At 44.2% G+C, this 16,247-nt stretch overlaps 1 protein-coding gene across 2 annotated transcripts in view; it reads left to right on the top strand.

Moving 5' to 3' along the window:
- Positions 1-16,247, top strand: part of LOC142589595 (uncharacterized) — a 33,821-nt gene that overhangs the window by 13,722 nt on the left and 3,852 nt on the right. For both annotated transcript variants that reach the window (XM_075701083.1, XM_075701082.1), the window contains 7 exons: positions 1,568-1,606; positions 3,601-3,636; positions 7,235-7,334; positions 10,521-10,669; positions 13,086-13,133; positions 13,260-13,301; positions 14,694-14,847. In XM_075701083.1, coding sequence (XP_075557198.1) covers positions 1,568-1,606; positions 3,601-3,636; positions 7,235-7,334; positions 10,521-10,669; positions 13,086-13,133; positions 13,260-13,301; positions 14,694-14,847 — 568 coding nt within the window. The remainder of the gene's footprint in view (positions 1-1,567; positions 1,607-3,600; positions 3,637-7,234; positions 7,335-10,520; positions 10,670-13,085; positions 13,134-13,259; positions 13,302-14,693; positions 14,848-16,247) is intronic.

Raw genomic sequence — 16,247 nt, 5'->3', positions numbered from 1 at the left:
AGCATCGCCTTCACGGTCCCCGAGAGCCTTCAGCAGGCGATGGCTATGCTTCTGCGCACATAATGTGAAAACACTCCTCAAAACGAATCAAAATATTCAACCCTAAAAGCTGAAATTCTATTCCACATCAAAGAAACTGATAAAACTCTGATCGCATCTACGCAATAAAACCTTATTTGATTTTAAGGTAATTAGTACAGTAATTATTATGTAAGCGTTTTAACTGAAACTTCCCTCCAGCGGGTCGAAAATGTTACAATGGCTCTAGCGCTAAGTTGTCCGCGCTTAACAAAGCATTTTGAGATATTCAAAGTCAGAGTAGGAAAAATAATACACTGGGGGGCTAAAAGTCTTAGTTTTCACAAAAACTGAGTGCACGTGATTAATCCTATAAATGTAGTCGTAACACGACAAATAAACAGAAGGATACAGATAAACAAATGCGTGCGTTTCTGCGGAGCTCGATTTCCGCCTGCAGGAACTCGCCAACGTTTTAGTTTTCCAACATACATTACGGAGAACCTCAAATAGGTCAGATTTCCTACAAACGCCCGCAGAGGAAGCTTCGATTTAAAAGTGCTTTCAAAAGATCTCGCCCGTGCGTATCTACACCCTTGCCCAGAATTCGAATACTATAGGAAACATAAGACCGCGAGTGTATAGTGTGCGACGTTATCAGAATTCCTGATAGAAAGCTCATGTTCCCGGACTCAGCCGTCTGTGCAACGAGCTGTTTGTCCGATACCGACCCTTCCGTATCTGAGCGAAGTTTCGCAGACTAGCTCAACGGCGCACGTGGCGTGACGAGTATCCACACAGGGGCACCCTTGGTGGCCCCGAAATTCGTGCCCACTGCAGAGCTAGCGTATACGTGGCACGGAAAGGAAAAAGAAGACACAGTGTAGCTGTTGAACGCGTTTTACAGCAAATTATTTCATCGGCTATAGGTGGTAACTCATGGTAACAGATTAAGAGCGGCAGTAAAAAAAAAAAACTAAGACAAAGAAAACGCGCTCGTTACAGAGCGTTCGTTCAGTCGTTATTTGCCCGTGTCTTTTACTGACGCTATTCATATGTCACATTTTCTTTCAAATTGTGCGAAACTTACTGTACATAGGGAACAACCTCTGACCTTATTTTTCTGAGCGCAAACCTCTAGATTTTATTTGCCCTTCAGTTAGTTTCTGAGGGATGACCCCGGACACAGGTGCCAGCGTTCTTGCGTAACATTTTTATTGAGGTAACATCTGTGCGGACACTCGAGGCGAGTTTTCGTGGTCGCTGTCAACGCCTTCGTGCTGCCCCGGGTGTGAGGTGCATGCGCTGCATGCGCGCCGAGTGTTGGAGGTCACGTGATCTACGTCGGGTGCAAAGGCGAGGATGCGAGGGCAAACCGAGAAGCAATGCTGAAGGCAATGCGCCTTCTATAGATGGAGGGCAGTGCTTTCTTTTGTTCCAAGTGCTCTGCTGCTTTTATTCGTTGGCCGAGAACCGCCCAGCAGATGCATTACGATGCGCATCGCGTATTACAATGCACTCTTGTTCTAGGGATATGCTTCTTTTACAGTGTCTAAACGGAACGTTGAACCTCTGCGGACTAACTCGGGTGAGTTTATTTGGTTATGTTAATGTGTAACGTTCTCCTCTGCATATCTGCTATACATTACCATTAATGAAGTGCTATACCATTTCCGTGACGAATGTGAAAGTGAACTAGACTTTGTCATGCCCACAGCTTGTGACAGTCTCACCACTGTCTCGATTGGTCGGCCACAAAGAAGCAGTAGTATGGATAGTGAGATTTATGAGGTATATACCCTTTCGTAATCGCTATTGTCACCAAGGCATTTTTTTTTACCTTTCTGATGTGTCTTATTTCGACCTTTTGGATCCGTGATTGGATCGTCGTGACAAATCAATAGATGAATATTTTTATAACATAACATAAATATGAAAGGTAAGGTTCCTTCCAGTACATTTCTCTACTCTTGAACAATAAATCTCGCAGCCATGTTTTTCTAAGTCCATACGTATTTATTTATTTATTTATTTATTTATTTATTTACTTATTTATTTATTTATTTGTATAGTTGTTAATGTTGGAAGTTCTGACAAATATAGTCGGGGGCTTCGCCACAATATGCCATTGCCAAACGAATAGACAGAAATGTCATAAGGAAATGAGCAAGTAAAAGTGCTTATTTAATTTACTGTTCTTAAAACTCAAAGCGTGGGTAAGTGCAAATACGTCCACATCTAACTCTGCATGGATTCAGGAGTCGAGAGCTTGGTAAGGTCAGGAACCATTCTTCTTTCTTCATTAAATGTGAAATATGGAAAACTTGGCCTCAGGTAGATTCGGTTATTCCTGAATAGTGCAGGCATAGTCTAGATCAGAACGTCCGAGTAGCAGCTGGGCAAGAAGACTGTTTTACACTATGACGCATTGGAGGGTCAAGCGACAGGCTGGTGAGAGGTCAAACTGCCTCGCTTTTAGACCCTCATCAGGAACACTTCCTTCGCACACTAGCATCGAGCACATGGGAGGCTGCCATTAGTCGGTCTATTATTTGCCGCTTTAACGACAGTTCTTCCCGACGCCGGCGCATTCACCACCCGCGATATGACGCGGGCGAAGCAGCAGTCGCTGCCCCAAGACAAGTCCTCCTTCTGAAACATACGCTCAAGTGACATTCCTTGATCATCCACTAGTAATCCTTCCATGCTTCCACCTTCCTCCAAATCTATTTCTTGTGGTTAAGAGTGTAATAGCCTTCGTCGTCCATGTGACGCAACAATGGACATTTCTGCACTCCAGTAGAACATGAGTTCGATGGCTTCTGTGCCATTTTCACACGCTATGCACAGATCATTGTCATCAGCAAGTTTTCTCCTGCTACTCCCCGTTTTCAGACAACCTGATCTGGCTTCGAACGTTAAAGCACTGCAGTGAACTTTGAATTGCGAATCATCTTGTTCCGACTTCTTTGTTTCTTTCTTGCCCTCAGATGTAGTTCAATATCTGACTTCTTTAACGCCCCTATCCCGTACGCTGTTTATGCATCTCTAACTTAGCGGTTAACGCTGTTTTCTCTACCGTGAACGCATACATTCGAACATCCAAGACTAATGGGGCAGCATTTCACTGGATTATTTCCAAAGCAGCAATGACAGCCTTCACGAATCGATCCAAAACAGTGCACGCACATTCTAGTTCTGGATATAATAATCGTCCTGTAAGCTACAAATTTCGATGTAGAGAAACCGCGTTTATTTTCATGTTGTAGAAGGCGCAGTTTATGAAAGGATGACAGGCACACGTTATACATGTGTACATTGTAGCTTACGTTGTCTCTTACTGTAACGTCAAGGATTTTACACTCATTTAGGTTTTTACTTGTAAGACAGGCGCTCAATCTTATTAGCAATTTTCGCATGCAAGGTCAAAAGCACTAGTCAGATGCAAGAACATCACATCGATTGACGCGGCGTGGGATGAAAGACTATCGCATTCATCTCGCATTAAAACAGTGTAAGAAAGAAAACTGACCGTCCGAAGACATTCACAAAAAAATGAATTATTTTTTTTTCTTTCCTTAGCATGAGCGAAAAGTCGCCTCCAAGGCACTTGGCAAGGTGAGTGTGCATGTCATGTTAGTAAAACGCTGTACAACAGACGGTGTATTTGCATAAAAATAGCGAGCAGTGAACAAGCGACAGGCTGGTGAGAGGTCAAATTGCCTCGCATTTAAACCGTCGTCAAGAACACTTCCTTCGCACACTATCATCGAGCGCATGGGAAGCTGCCATTAGTCGGTCTATTATTTGCCGCTTTAACGACAGTTCTTCCCGACGCCGGCGCATTCACCACCCGCGATATGACGCGGGCGAAGCAGCAGTCGCTCCCCAAGACAAGTCCTCCTTCTGAAACATACGCTCAAGTGACATTCCTTGCTCAGCCACTAGTAATCCTTCCATGCTTCCACCTTCCTCCAAATTTATTTCTTGTGGTTAAGAGTGTAACAAGCGAGCTGTACGGACCTGGTGAAACGACTCAACATTTCATAAATGCTGATCAGCAAATAACCGTAATATGCATGTCAATGACGCAAATAGAAAAGTACCAAATCCTATTCCAGCTTTAATATACAGCGCAATGGGATATGTAACTTTTTTTTATTACTGCAATGATGGAGAGGAGACGTTGGCGCACGAATGCGGAACCGGCAACTCCTTGTATTAAGAGTTAGTGTCTCATACATACAGGGTGCTTTTTAACACAATACAGATTTTTTATAATATGGCTATGATCGTGAGACACTTGTTCTCATTGCATACGAGCTCTACGGCGATGCGGAAATACTTTGTCGTTGCTCAAATTACTCTGAAAAGACTCATTAACAAAACATCATTAACTTTTTATTATTGACTTGAAGGCAGTTGCTTATAGGAAGATTTGCAGGGCGTCACAATTTATGGCACACCCATTCTTTTTAGAAATCCAGAAAATCGCACGTAACTTGAGATAGTCATGATCGTAATTGAAGGACAAATCCATGCAATATTCGCGCCTGAGCGCGTCCCTCTGCGCGTCCGACGGCAACGCCGCCCGCAAGGCAGTGTGGGCCGAAGTTTCAAATGACAGAATGCCGCGGGGCAAATGCTGACCCGACACACAGTGGCACATGCTTGCCAGGCAGGGCGTAGCGCGTCCATAAGCTGCCGCGACCGACCGAGAACATCCGCTTCAGTCTTCATCGCGCGCCATTTTGGTCTGGCACGATGGCGGGGCCTCCGTTTTCTGCGCTCTTGCGGCGCTCGGTTTCGATACTGCCTGGACTTGCCGCCGAAATTCGATGACAGGTATCTCGACTCTGGCGCGATTTTTAAGGTCTTTAAAAAACGAGGGTGCATTGAAATCGGACTGCCTTCAAGTTCGTCATTTAAACGACTGCCGCCCCTAACTCACTAATAAAAGGTGTTAATTAATGCATGTTGTTAATTAGCCCCCTGCAATTCACGTTATTAGCGGCAAAGTATGTCCGCCCTCCCCGGACTCGCCTGAAAAAAAAACATCACGTTCGCTGCTCCTATAGCCTTTTTATAAAAAAAAATATGTATTGTCTAAAGAACACCCTGTGTAGTGCACCGCACTGTGTCAATATTTTAAATGTGACATATACATAACGCGTGCCTTCTATGCGGATGAAACCTACTGCATGTCGTTAGCAGCAAACACGAAAACGCGTCCGATATTTCGTGTTCTTCCTATATAATTGTATAATTTGTAGTAATTTATTTAAAAAATTACTTATTACATCTATAAACGAGAGGAAAGGGGGTAAACCGAGGGGCCAGATTTTTATTAGTCATATCATGAGAAGCCAACAAACACTGACACCAAAGACGACGTAGGGGGTCCTTGGTGCCAGTGTTTGTTGGCTTCTTAAGATATTATTACATCTATGGCAGTTATGTCAACATTAGCTGTTACAGCGACTTCAAAAACATCAATTTCAGTGATTTGAGACACGATACACTTTGCGCGGCTTTTCTTTCCCGCGTGGTAAAGAAAACTCCGCGAATATTTAGGCTGGTTCTCAAGCGGGAGGCGCGAGTTCTTTAACACGCGGTAAAAGAAAAGAGCGGTGCGAAATATATCGTGTCTTAAACAATTGAAATTGATGTTTTCGAAGTCTTTCTAAAGCGTAATGTTGACTGTCTGCCGTAATTGTAATAATAAAAAGGTTCGTTAATTGATTAATTAAGAAAGACAAAAAAATACGAGCCGCTTCTTCATGTCGCTGCTAACGGCGTGCAATTGGTTTCATCCGCGTAGAAGGCTGCTGCTTTTTGCTTAACTTGGTGCATGACAGCTGGGACACCTGGTATAAACAACACAAGGTTAAAAAAAGCTTGATAAAATACTGCGAACAAAACAGAGTTACAATTTAACATCCAAAGCGCAGATTGACAGAAGAAATAGAGCACTCCCACGTACAATACTTTTTTCTTTAAAAAAGTCTTGCCTGCTGCATGTAGAACATTTACAAAAAAAATTGCTTTCGAATTTGCAACTCAGTACGGAAAGCTCAGGTTTCGTGCACTCTTTTTACTGGCGCATCCTCGTTAGTCCCCGTTCGCGCTCTTCTGTTGACGCTCCGCCACTGGTGAAATTTTGTGCACCTTTCACCGCAAACGTTTTCGAAGCACAATATGAGCAATAAGATGAGGACTTGTCGCTCCGTATGGGAAAAACAGGCGGGCTGTTGCTATAGCTGCGAGCGCACGTAAATTGCCTTACAAAAAGTTTTTTTTCTATTGAAGTCAGCACGTTCGCCCTAGAATCTCAAAATGAGAAACGCGGTGGTAGGCACATCATCGTTTACGCTGCCATGAAGGGAAAAAAAACTTACAACGCGGGCTAAATATCTTGCGCCACGTATGACACCGCTCCTACTTGTTCTCTTCTCGGTGCAAAAAGAAGCCCATCTGTCAATTCACTGTACTTTAACATTCCCTCGGGCAGATAAATACTAAGAAGGCAATCGTGAGTCATGAAGTGTACAAGACAGGCAAGCACAAAAGAACTGTTATTACGGGACAGTATCATTTGTATTTTTGAGACTTTTTTCTACAGAACTGTGGAGTCATTTAATTTGTATATTGCAAGTACCATGTGTTTCTTATGTCATAGTGTTACTGTGAAAACGTTGCTTGAGAAGTCCTGCTGCTTCTGTGAAAAGGTTATTTGATATATAATCTTGAACGCTGTATATTGTAAGCTACACCCATCAAGAGCTAAGGAGTAGCCGGCGCCTTAAATTGTGCGTCAACATCTCCTTATATAATATCAATAAAGAAACGTGGATTGTTTATTAGCCATCTGTGATGCACATTTGTCCTCTTTAAATGTCATATGCTGAATTATTCACGGTTTCGAAATACGCTTCTGTTGCGGAGTTACGAAGTTGTATATCTGCTACCTCATTTCTTTCTGTTTCATCTTTCGTCATTTGTAATATAACTGAGATCGCAATGTTATGATGCTCTAATGAAGTCACTGGGCTGAGTGTACATGTCATTTCAATTGTCATTTTCTTTGAATTGAACAGATTTCATTCAGGCTGGGTAAATAATGAAACCATTTCTGCTTTCGATAAAGTTGGCCTCGGTTTTGCTTTTAGTTTACTCACCACTGCACCCGCTAACCTCTCGCTGCCTTTACTTTCAGTGCCTCGTGTCGTCGCTGTCCACAAAGAACTTCTTCACTGTGCTCTTAGGGCTGCTGAGAGCTGGCCTGCGATTCGCCTTGCGAGTTGCCTTTCCTGGCTGTAAGCGAAGCACAAATTTTCACTTCTGCAGTCGCATTTGCATGTCCACTCTATACGGTGGAACACTCGCTTTTACAATGCCCAATTGTCGCTCTGTATTGCTGAGCACGTTCGGGCAGCTTGATCTTTCCGGAATTGCACTCAGCGACTTGTTATTTCTGAAACGTTAAGGCTTCAAATTGATGCGAGGCTCACAGAGCTGTGCTGGAATCCTTGACACAACTACTCTCTGTGTGAAGCAATGTGTTCTGGTCTGCCTTCCTCTTTTCTTTCCCTTTTTTCTCCTGTTTAAGCGGGTGGAGTTGGTGTCCCTTTCCTGTTTCTCTTTCTCTGTATGTCTGGTGTTGGTAGACGTTTGTATAGTTATTAACAACAAAACAATAGCGTTGTTCCACTACTGAACGTATTTGTGACGTGAGTGATCGAGACGGGCACGATGACATCACACTATTTTGAGCCGCTGCTATGTCGGGCGGCTCTCGATGACGCTGCAATCGCTGGAGCGCATCCGTTCTTTTCGCCCGAGTTGTTGAACAGATCGGCAATCCTTTCAACAAGGTGCGCCATTAAACAGTAATCTACCAAGTTGTTGAAACGAATATCAATGCGAACTAATAGAAAGTCCCAGGACAGAAGTTTCGCAAGCGAATTACGAAGCGACTCCTCTGGTGTGCCTGCACCACACGAAAACACTCGATCCGCACGCTGCAGATTCACCGCAACCGACCGACGCCTCAACATACGATGTTCACATGTTCAAACTTCTAAAGAAAGCCGTAAAAGAACAGCTTATACATCACGGCTGCGGCGACCAAATGTATGAGGCAGTATAGTCGTCATACGTTCGGCATGTGACGTTCTTAAAAACAACACTTGAGCGTTGCTCCCTTCCTTCATGAAGGTGGCGGGAAACTCGGGGCAAATACAAAGCTCATGAGCCCGAGATGCCACTTGCTGGTTAGCTTCTTTATTGCCAGCAATTCCCACAAGCGACTGAGCGAATGAGACATCGTTCTATTCAATAACGGAAGTGCTGGCTGCAGTGTGAGTGGCGGGTTTCTGTAGCCGTCTGAGAGCTGGCACTGGAAGCGTTATTACATACACGCTCTACCTTGTTAAAGGCCAACCGAAAAAAAAATCACCTTGGTTAAATTTGCTATAAATGAGTAGCATATACCGCTAAAGCTTCCTTGGCAAGCCCACATGGCTGGTAATTGCATATATATTTTGATAGCAGCCTTTAAGCGGCACCTAAAGAGACGACGCGTGCGTGCCTGGTGGTTCTCGCTGTGACGCAAGTCCCAGCACACCGCGGGCAGCCGCAGGCGCTGCCTCGTCTCGGAAGCCATGCCGAGGACGAGCCACGCGCTCTAAGTCATGCGTCAGTTACGGCGTGTTTTACATCTGTCGCTTCTGGCGGAGTCTCTCGGTGGTCGGCATTTTTTGCGTCATCGTCCGTTGGCAAAACGTGGGCCGGTCCCAGCGGCAGTGCAGGGCCAGGAGCAGTGGCTCGTACCCCCGTAAGGCAGAGGCCTCAAGCGTTCGGCAAAGTGAGGCAAACGGTGCATACATTCTTCGCAATCACGCATACAGCATACAGAACAGCGTACGTTCCAATAAAGAACAAGCACAAAACACGCATCCGAACCACATAATTGACGAAAAGGTGCTAGTGATAGCAATGCGAAGCACGTAGCGCTCCCCGCGTACGTTTCCCGGTAAAGATTAGTGTTGCGCCAGCTGCCGCGTGGAGAATGACGTCCTTAGCCTTTCTTGTATAAAAGAACCAGCCTAGCAACTAATGTTAATCTTGTTGTAGCACCGCTATGGGCGGCGACGTGCTGTGAGAATTACCATTACTCCGACTATACTACCATTACTCTAAATTTCCTTTATCTAAAACAATAAAGCGTTGCATACCCCTCTCAGCAGTTGTAGTGGTGGTTTTCAACAGCTTCGCTGGACATCCCCTTTCGCAGGACGAGTCAATGGCGAGTCAAAATTTTCTTCTTTTTTTCAGTTTCGGTGCCAGAAACAACCTTTTTCTTTGACGCCATAGCGTTAAGCGCCCCTTGTAGCAGAAAATCCGGCATCGGCGTCGGCGGTGTTGTCCGTTAGAGGAAGATCATCCCGAACCACGCACCCCGAACCGCGCAGGCCCTCCGCGTGGTGCGTAAGCGTTACTGGAATACCTCGAAGTAAAATACGTCAGAACATTCGCAAAGTACGACTTACATATAACCTAAAGACATGATAGTGTCGGATTGTAATTTGAATACACGGGAAGACACAATTCTGTTACGCGGAAAGTCAAACACAAACCCCCTTTCCCGCTGCCATTTGATGTCTGTCTTAGTAGGAGTTGCGCGCCCCGGCCGCTCGGTTCCTTGCAACACCATCCGGATGGCGCTCGCCTCCGCGCATCCGCGGCGTCCGCCGTTGGGGGAAGGAAAAAAAGAACCAGAAAGCTTGCCTTCGTGCACACTGGCGTTCGCGCAGACTGGCATACTGGTTCGCCGCCAGGGCTTCCATGAAAACATTACGTTTACATAAGCTGCAGTTGCCGGGAAGCGTGAGATGCAGTCAAGGATTTTTAATGCTATCGCATTGCACTCGTAAAGGCGAAGCTTAAGCGTGCTCCAAGTATATCTTTTGCGAGCTTTTTATGGCGCTTCATCTTTCAAACGTCAAATTTTGCAAGGAGGTTCCTTTATATCTGCACAATCTTAAGCTAGAAATCATAAGCGGCCGAAATTTTCGTTGGGGTTGGCCTTTAACACCAGAACAATGTATTCTTACGTAGATTATACAGTTTTCTTAACAGCGGGAACGGAAGCTTAAATTTAAAGCAAGCCAAATGATGTTGACAAAACTGCCAAGTTGACTCCAGTGTAACAGTCTTGTAGAAAACATAGCAAATACGAACTAAATCGTCTTCGCCACGAAAAACCCAACATCGACTTTACGAATATATAGCAGCTAAGCAGAAGTCACGCTTTACGCACTTCTAAGTTTAAGAAAATCATCTTCTGTCACCTTATAGTTGGCTATAGAAAAAAATGCAGATACCAGAAAAATATGGTTTAATATAGGACGACTGACGCCCAAACCGAGGGTGCTAGTAATATACAGGGGTACTTCATGTTGGGGTACACTATCACCGATTCACTTCCTCCTCACCTGCAGCCACTTCCATGGTGTATCCATTTTGGGTACGAGTCAAGGGCTTCTTCAGAAGGAAGAAGCAACCCGAGCCAAGCACAATAATTTTCACTACAAGACCCTGCAACGACACAGTTCCAGTTTATTTCCCGGATTTCCTTGGAATCGCTGATGTAAGTGAGAACTTCTTTTTTTAGTGCATTCTGTCGAAAAGTAGGCACACACACTAAGGGCGTGATATCGCAACAGTTTTCGGTGTAAACAAGCGATGACATTCCTTCCACAGCTAAATTACGGCCATTAAATAATAATTTTCCATAAACGTCGGTCGGCTACGGAAGAAATATTAAGCGCCGCATAGGGCCAGCCAATGGTTCCTTTAACGACGGGAGTGCGTCACGATATGCTGTGAATCGCACCGATGTTTGAGACTCTCTCGCTATTTTGCTTGCACAAACGGGAAAGGTATGAATGACAGCTGACGTCACATAAGCTCGGCGTGCTTAAGCAACAAAAACAAAAAGAAAAGAAACGGCCGCCCGGCCGGCAACAATCGTATAGTCCCATCATAAGGCAGATAAACTGACAACATTGCGATAAACAAAACAGAAAGTGACAAGGGCAACAGACTCAACGTTTGTAAAGAGCTAACGTAAAAAAAACGAGAACAACAGTAAAGGTGGCAATGACAACATAAATAGAATTGTGATTAACAACGTGCACGAGAACAGAGCAAATGCGAGTTGTGATATATAATTTATTTTTCACGTAATAAAACCGACTGTGTTCTGACACACGTGCAGCCTGTCTTTTGAATAATATAATAACATACGACTCTCTAATGTCGCTGGGCGCTGTTTCCCGCTATGTTCGTATTGCGCAGGCCTGATCAATGGACAGGTAAAAAGCCGCACGTGCAGCGACGCAAAGCTCGGTTGTTGCCTGCTGCTCTTTTAATGAATCGTAATGTTCTCTGCGCAACCTGTCATTCAAGCGTTTTCCGACCTGGCTCACACAAGTTTCTTTCTCCAGCGAGTCAAAAAGATCTCATCAACAGCAGTCTTCTTGCACTTCACAGCGAGACAAGGCGGAAGGTGCTCAAACGACAGGTTGCGTGAGCATTCGCACCTGTTAAAAGAAACAGCAGGCAGCACTCTGGTTTTTCATTGGGGCACAAGCTTTCCTTTGTTTTTTTTTTTTTTAGATCGGATGTCCACTGACACCGAACGCTACCTCCATTTTGATCCAATCCCTCGGTTTCACACAGCATTCATAACGTAACTGATTAGTTAGTCGCGTAGAATTTCATCTGCCAACAAAGCACGGAGGGCTGAACAGAACGAGGCACTCTTGGGTCTCAAAAGGGAACGGTTATCACCCGGAACATTTTATCAGCTGTATAACGCGCCGGCTCTTGTCAACCAAGGAGAAAGTGGACGACGCGTTGTCGACCTGCTGACAGAAGGCACTGAAATTGTGCACAAATATTTCGGTGCACAAAAAAATATTTTAAGATAGCCTCTTGATGCTTTAACACCAGCTTACGTGCAGGGTCTTCGCAAAATCGCCTCTCGCAAAAACCGCCACAAGGGTACACTGTAAAATAATTTACGCCCTTAAAAGTGAAAAAAGGTGTAACTGTGTCTATGACTCACACTCTTAGAGTGTGAGTTATATAACTGACACCTTAAGAGTGTGAGTTACAGACACATTTACACCCTTTTTCACTTTTAAGGGTGTAAATTATTTTACAGTGTAGACAACTCCCCAACGTCATCTCCGGTGAAGGAGTTGGTACTACTACAAAACGTCGGGTTAAATTTAACACGCCTACTTTGTTGGTGTCTATTTAGTCTAACTTCAATTGTTCCCCACCCAGGTTGACTTCAATCGAATGTCTTTTTTTTTTCATTCCGCACAGACCACGACAGCACTATACAGCTCCTATTGCGTTCACCGATTCATCCACGACTTGGACTCGCGGCGACCACGACAGAATGTCTCGGTAGCCTATAGTAAGCCACGTGCACAGCGAATCACAGAGGCCAGTAGCGTTCCTGGCGCATCTCCACTCTGCAGCAGGCTGGTTATAGTGCCTCAAAATGTTTACCGGCGTCCGCCGCGAAGCGCCATAAAGCTTCGAATGTCAAGATCGCGTGATTCGGCGACGCGGTAACGTTGCCTTACGATAAGGAGGAAAACAAACTTCGAAGGCCAGCTGGAGGAAGGCACGTGATAGTGTCCGCGCCACAGTCGCGCAGGCAGACAACAAATGTCGTACGAGCCATATCGTGCCGTCGCATCCAAACTATTTTAGAGCCTTGATACGCCGGCAACATTTGACTGCGTGCTCTTGCAAAAATGCTCGTTCGTATTCTTCAGGTTTCTTGTCGAGTTTTAACTGCCTGAAATAAACGTTAATTTCATTCTAACTTTTTTGAAACTGTAGATAAGGTCTGCAAACGAGGAAGTTATAAAACATCGCTCAAGAATACCATCACTGCATGGTATTCGAGAGCGGCAGCCATGAGTGAACAGCCACTAGCAACGAAATTTATTGATCAAGTGCATTTTCGTTATTTCGTGCAGTGCGTTCATCTCGAGCACTTCATGTGCAGCAGGTCAGGCCAGATGGATGTGAGTATGCTTTGGTCTACAGACTATCATCCCTGAATAGCCGGTTCTTGAAAGGTTGCACTCCACCATGGGGGCCTACAACGCAGAACAGAAACATTAACGCGTTCTCTCCTTTCGATTTTGTAGATTGGATCGACGTTGGTGACTTCAGTGCTGTCTATGGTAGTGGTAAGTGAACGCTATACATTCAGAAGCATTCTACCCCCTGGTTACGTTCCATCCTTGAAAAGTGTACAATCTATGCATTCTACCTGCACTAGCGTATGAGGGCAGACACTTGGAGGTCAACAATGAAGCTTGACATGAAGTTAAGGACCGCGCAAAGCACGAGTGACGGAACGAAAGAAAATGATAGGCCTAATAATAAGAGACGGCAAGACAGCATTGTGGAATGGAGACCAAACAGGGGTGGCCTCAATATTGTAGTTGCGATCAAGAGAAATAAATGGAGCTGGGCCGATCATGTGATGCATAGCGCAGATATGAAATTACTAATAAAGGACAAGACTCCTTCAACGAGCAGAAACCACCGACACAAAAGGGACGTACCCGTGGTAAAGAAGTTTGCTCATGGAATACCAAATAACGCGATCTCTCACATCGTTATTAATAACAACATAATAATTACTTTAGTAATAATGATAAATGATAATAATAATAATAATAATAATAATAATAATAATAATAATAATAATAATAAGTAGTAGTAGAAGTAGTTGTGGTAGTAGTAGCAGTATAGTAGTACTAGTAACAGTAATTAAAAACATAGCTCCCCTTAGGAGCTATCTTTCGTGACGTTAAACGCCAAGTGCTAATGCGTGCATTCATTACTGCGGCGTTCTTTTTTCTTTTTTTTGAAACTCCCTTCGGTTTCGCAGACTGTATAGTTCACTCACGACTTCATAATTATCTCGTTTCACTATGATTTTTAAGAGGTCAGCGAACAACAAAAATGTGTGCCTGGGAGCGGGTAGAGGCAGGCTATTACGGAATTAGTGGGATACACAGAAACGAAATTTAAAAAGAAGTCTCAAGTACAAACCGATCAGTTTTTATTTTATTTAGACAAAGTGGAGCGAATTTTTTCAGTTCCTGAAATTCTTCGATCCTCAGGGGACCTCTTCTCTAGGACTCTATTAGGATCCTCACTAAGCCGTTGAGGAATTTCAAATTTTTTCAAGGCGAATTTCTTGTTACCATTTGAGCGCTTCATGATATGCTATGAAACATCTTTTTTTTTATTTTACTGTGGTTGGCGTAGTGCCCCCGGGATTTTGTCTACCTTTTCACCACTTTACGCTATATTTCATTCCTTTGGGTCTTCCCAAAATGTATCTATTGTTTTTAGTCAGTAATAAAGGGCTTTTTCTAGCTCTGTTTGAAACTTCGCCAATTTCCTGTAGCGAGTATGAGCCACCATCAGAGGAAAACTAAATAATGTAACACATTGCAAGCCTGCAGAAAGCTTGCCTGCGAACCAGTCTTCTTCTGTTAATATTTTCATGTCACAATTATTTATATCGTTCCCCATTTTCAATCACCTCATTTGACAACACGCAGTGCATCCTCAAGAAGCTGCCATTCTTCAACGTGCTACGGCTACTCAGAGAAGTAGTGTGCAACTTATTGACCCTGGTGGTCAACTTCTTCAAAAACAGTAAACGCTTGACCTTTATGGCACCTCTCATGGAACTGGTTCAGATAATCTTGCAATGTAAGTACTCGCAAAGAGATCTCCGAGACTTCTTGCTATTTTCCTTGGATAAAATTTTAAAGCCAAGCCATCTGCATGATTGAAGCGTGTTCTCGTGTACGTCCTCCATCATTAAAGGGATAGTAAAGGCAAATAATAAATTGACGTGGACTGTTTAAATACCATCCCAGAAACCTCGCAACGCTTGTTTCGTGCAAAAAAGGGACTTGGTTTACGAGAAAATTGCATCTGAAGGGTCGGAATACCCTTTTCTACATTCAAATATCCCGCCTCCAAACCGGGGGAGTGGTGACGTTGCATACGCCATCGCTACCCTCTGCTGCCGTCGGTAATAAAACGGCGCCCTACAGACGGTGGCAGCGAGCCAAGACAGATAAAGCCCCTAAAGACAGAGCTGTGGATTCGCCGCTGCAGCTGCTTTTTGATCCAAGTGGCGTAGACCGTTCGCGCATCCCGCGACATAACATGGAAGTTGAATTATCCGCTACTTGCAGTTTGTGCGGGTTTCGCGAGCCAGCAAAACCAGCGCAGCACTACGTGATAACGAAACTGCCGAAACGCGAAAGCGTGGGCGGCGCAGAGTCGAGCGAAAACGAAACCTTTCGGCCGCCCGCGTCGTTGTCAAGAGTAATTTCAATTAGCTCTTTTTTTCTAAAAATAAAATAGAACTGGATAAGTAGCATTTTATTTCGTCTTATAAAACAATACAATTATGTTTTCTTGCAACGAGTAGTTGAGTACTAGTGACAGAATTTAACTCAGTGCTTTCGACATCGGGCAAGTGCTTGAATGTCCCCGGGGAAGTCTCTAAATCATGTGCTACATTTACTTCAGCTGCTCGATTATTAAAACCCGGTTCGCGATGATATTGACGCCTTAGAGATTCTCAAGCAATAATCTATCACTTTAGCTTGACTCAATATTTGCCTTTAGGGTCCTTTTAGATCCATGTGTTATATAAAAAAGTACAGACATGACATTTCTTAGTACTAATCTTTTTCTCACTAAATGAGGGCCCTGTACTTTGAAAACCTAGAAAAAATACTTGCAAGAGCCAGAGCACATTAAACAATTACTTATAATAGTTCTTCTACTAATCAGTTTCGGTTTCCAGCATTCGTACGTGTCACGAAGTCATGACGCAGAAAGTGGTCACATGGGAGCAGCGAATCGCAGCCATTTCGACGCTTCCTCCAGTTAGCTTGGTGCCAGAGAACCAGAATACCAGAGAACATAACGAGCTGGAGAGGCCAAAATGTCACGACGTTCTACTCCCACGTGACCATTTTGTGTTCCATGACGTCATAACACACATTAGCTTGGTGCCAGAGAACCAGAATACCAGAGAACATAACGAGCTGGAGAGGTCAAAACGTCACGACGTTCTACTCCCACGTGTC

Source organism: Dermacentor variabilis, chromosome 8 (genome assembly GCF_050947875.1).
Source record: "Dermacentor variabilis isolate Ectoservices chromosome 8, ASM5094787v1, whole genome shotgun sequence".
NCBI lineage: Eukaryota > Metazoa > Arthropoda > Arachnida > Ixodida > Ixodidae > Dermacentor > Dermacentor variabilis.
Note: the sequence above shows the minus strand (reverse complement) of the source record. Positions and strands in the feature narration are given on the sequence as shown.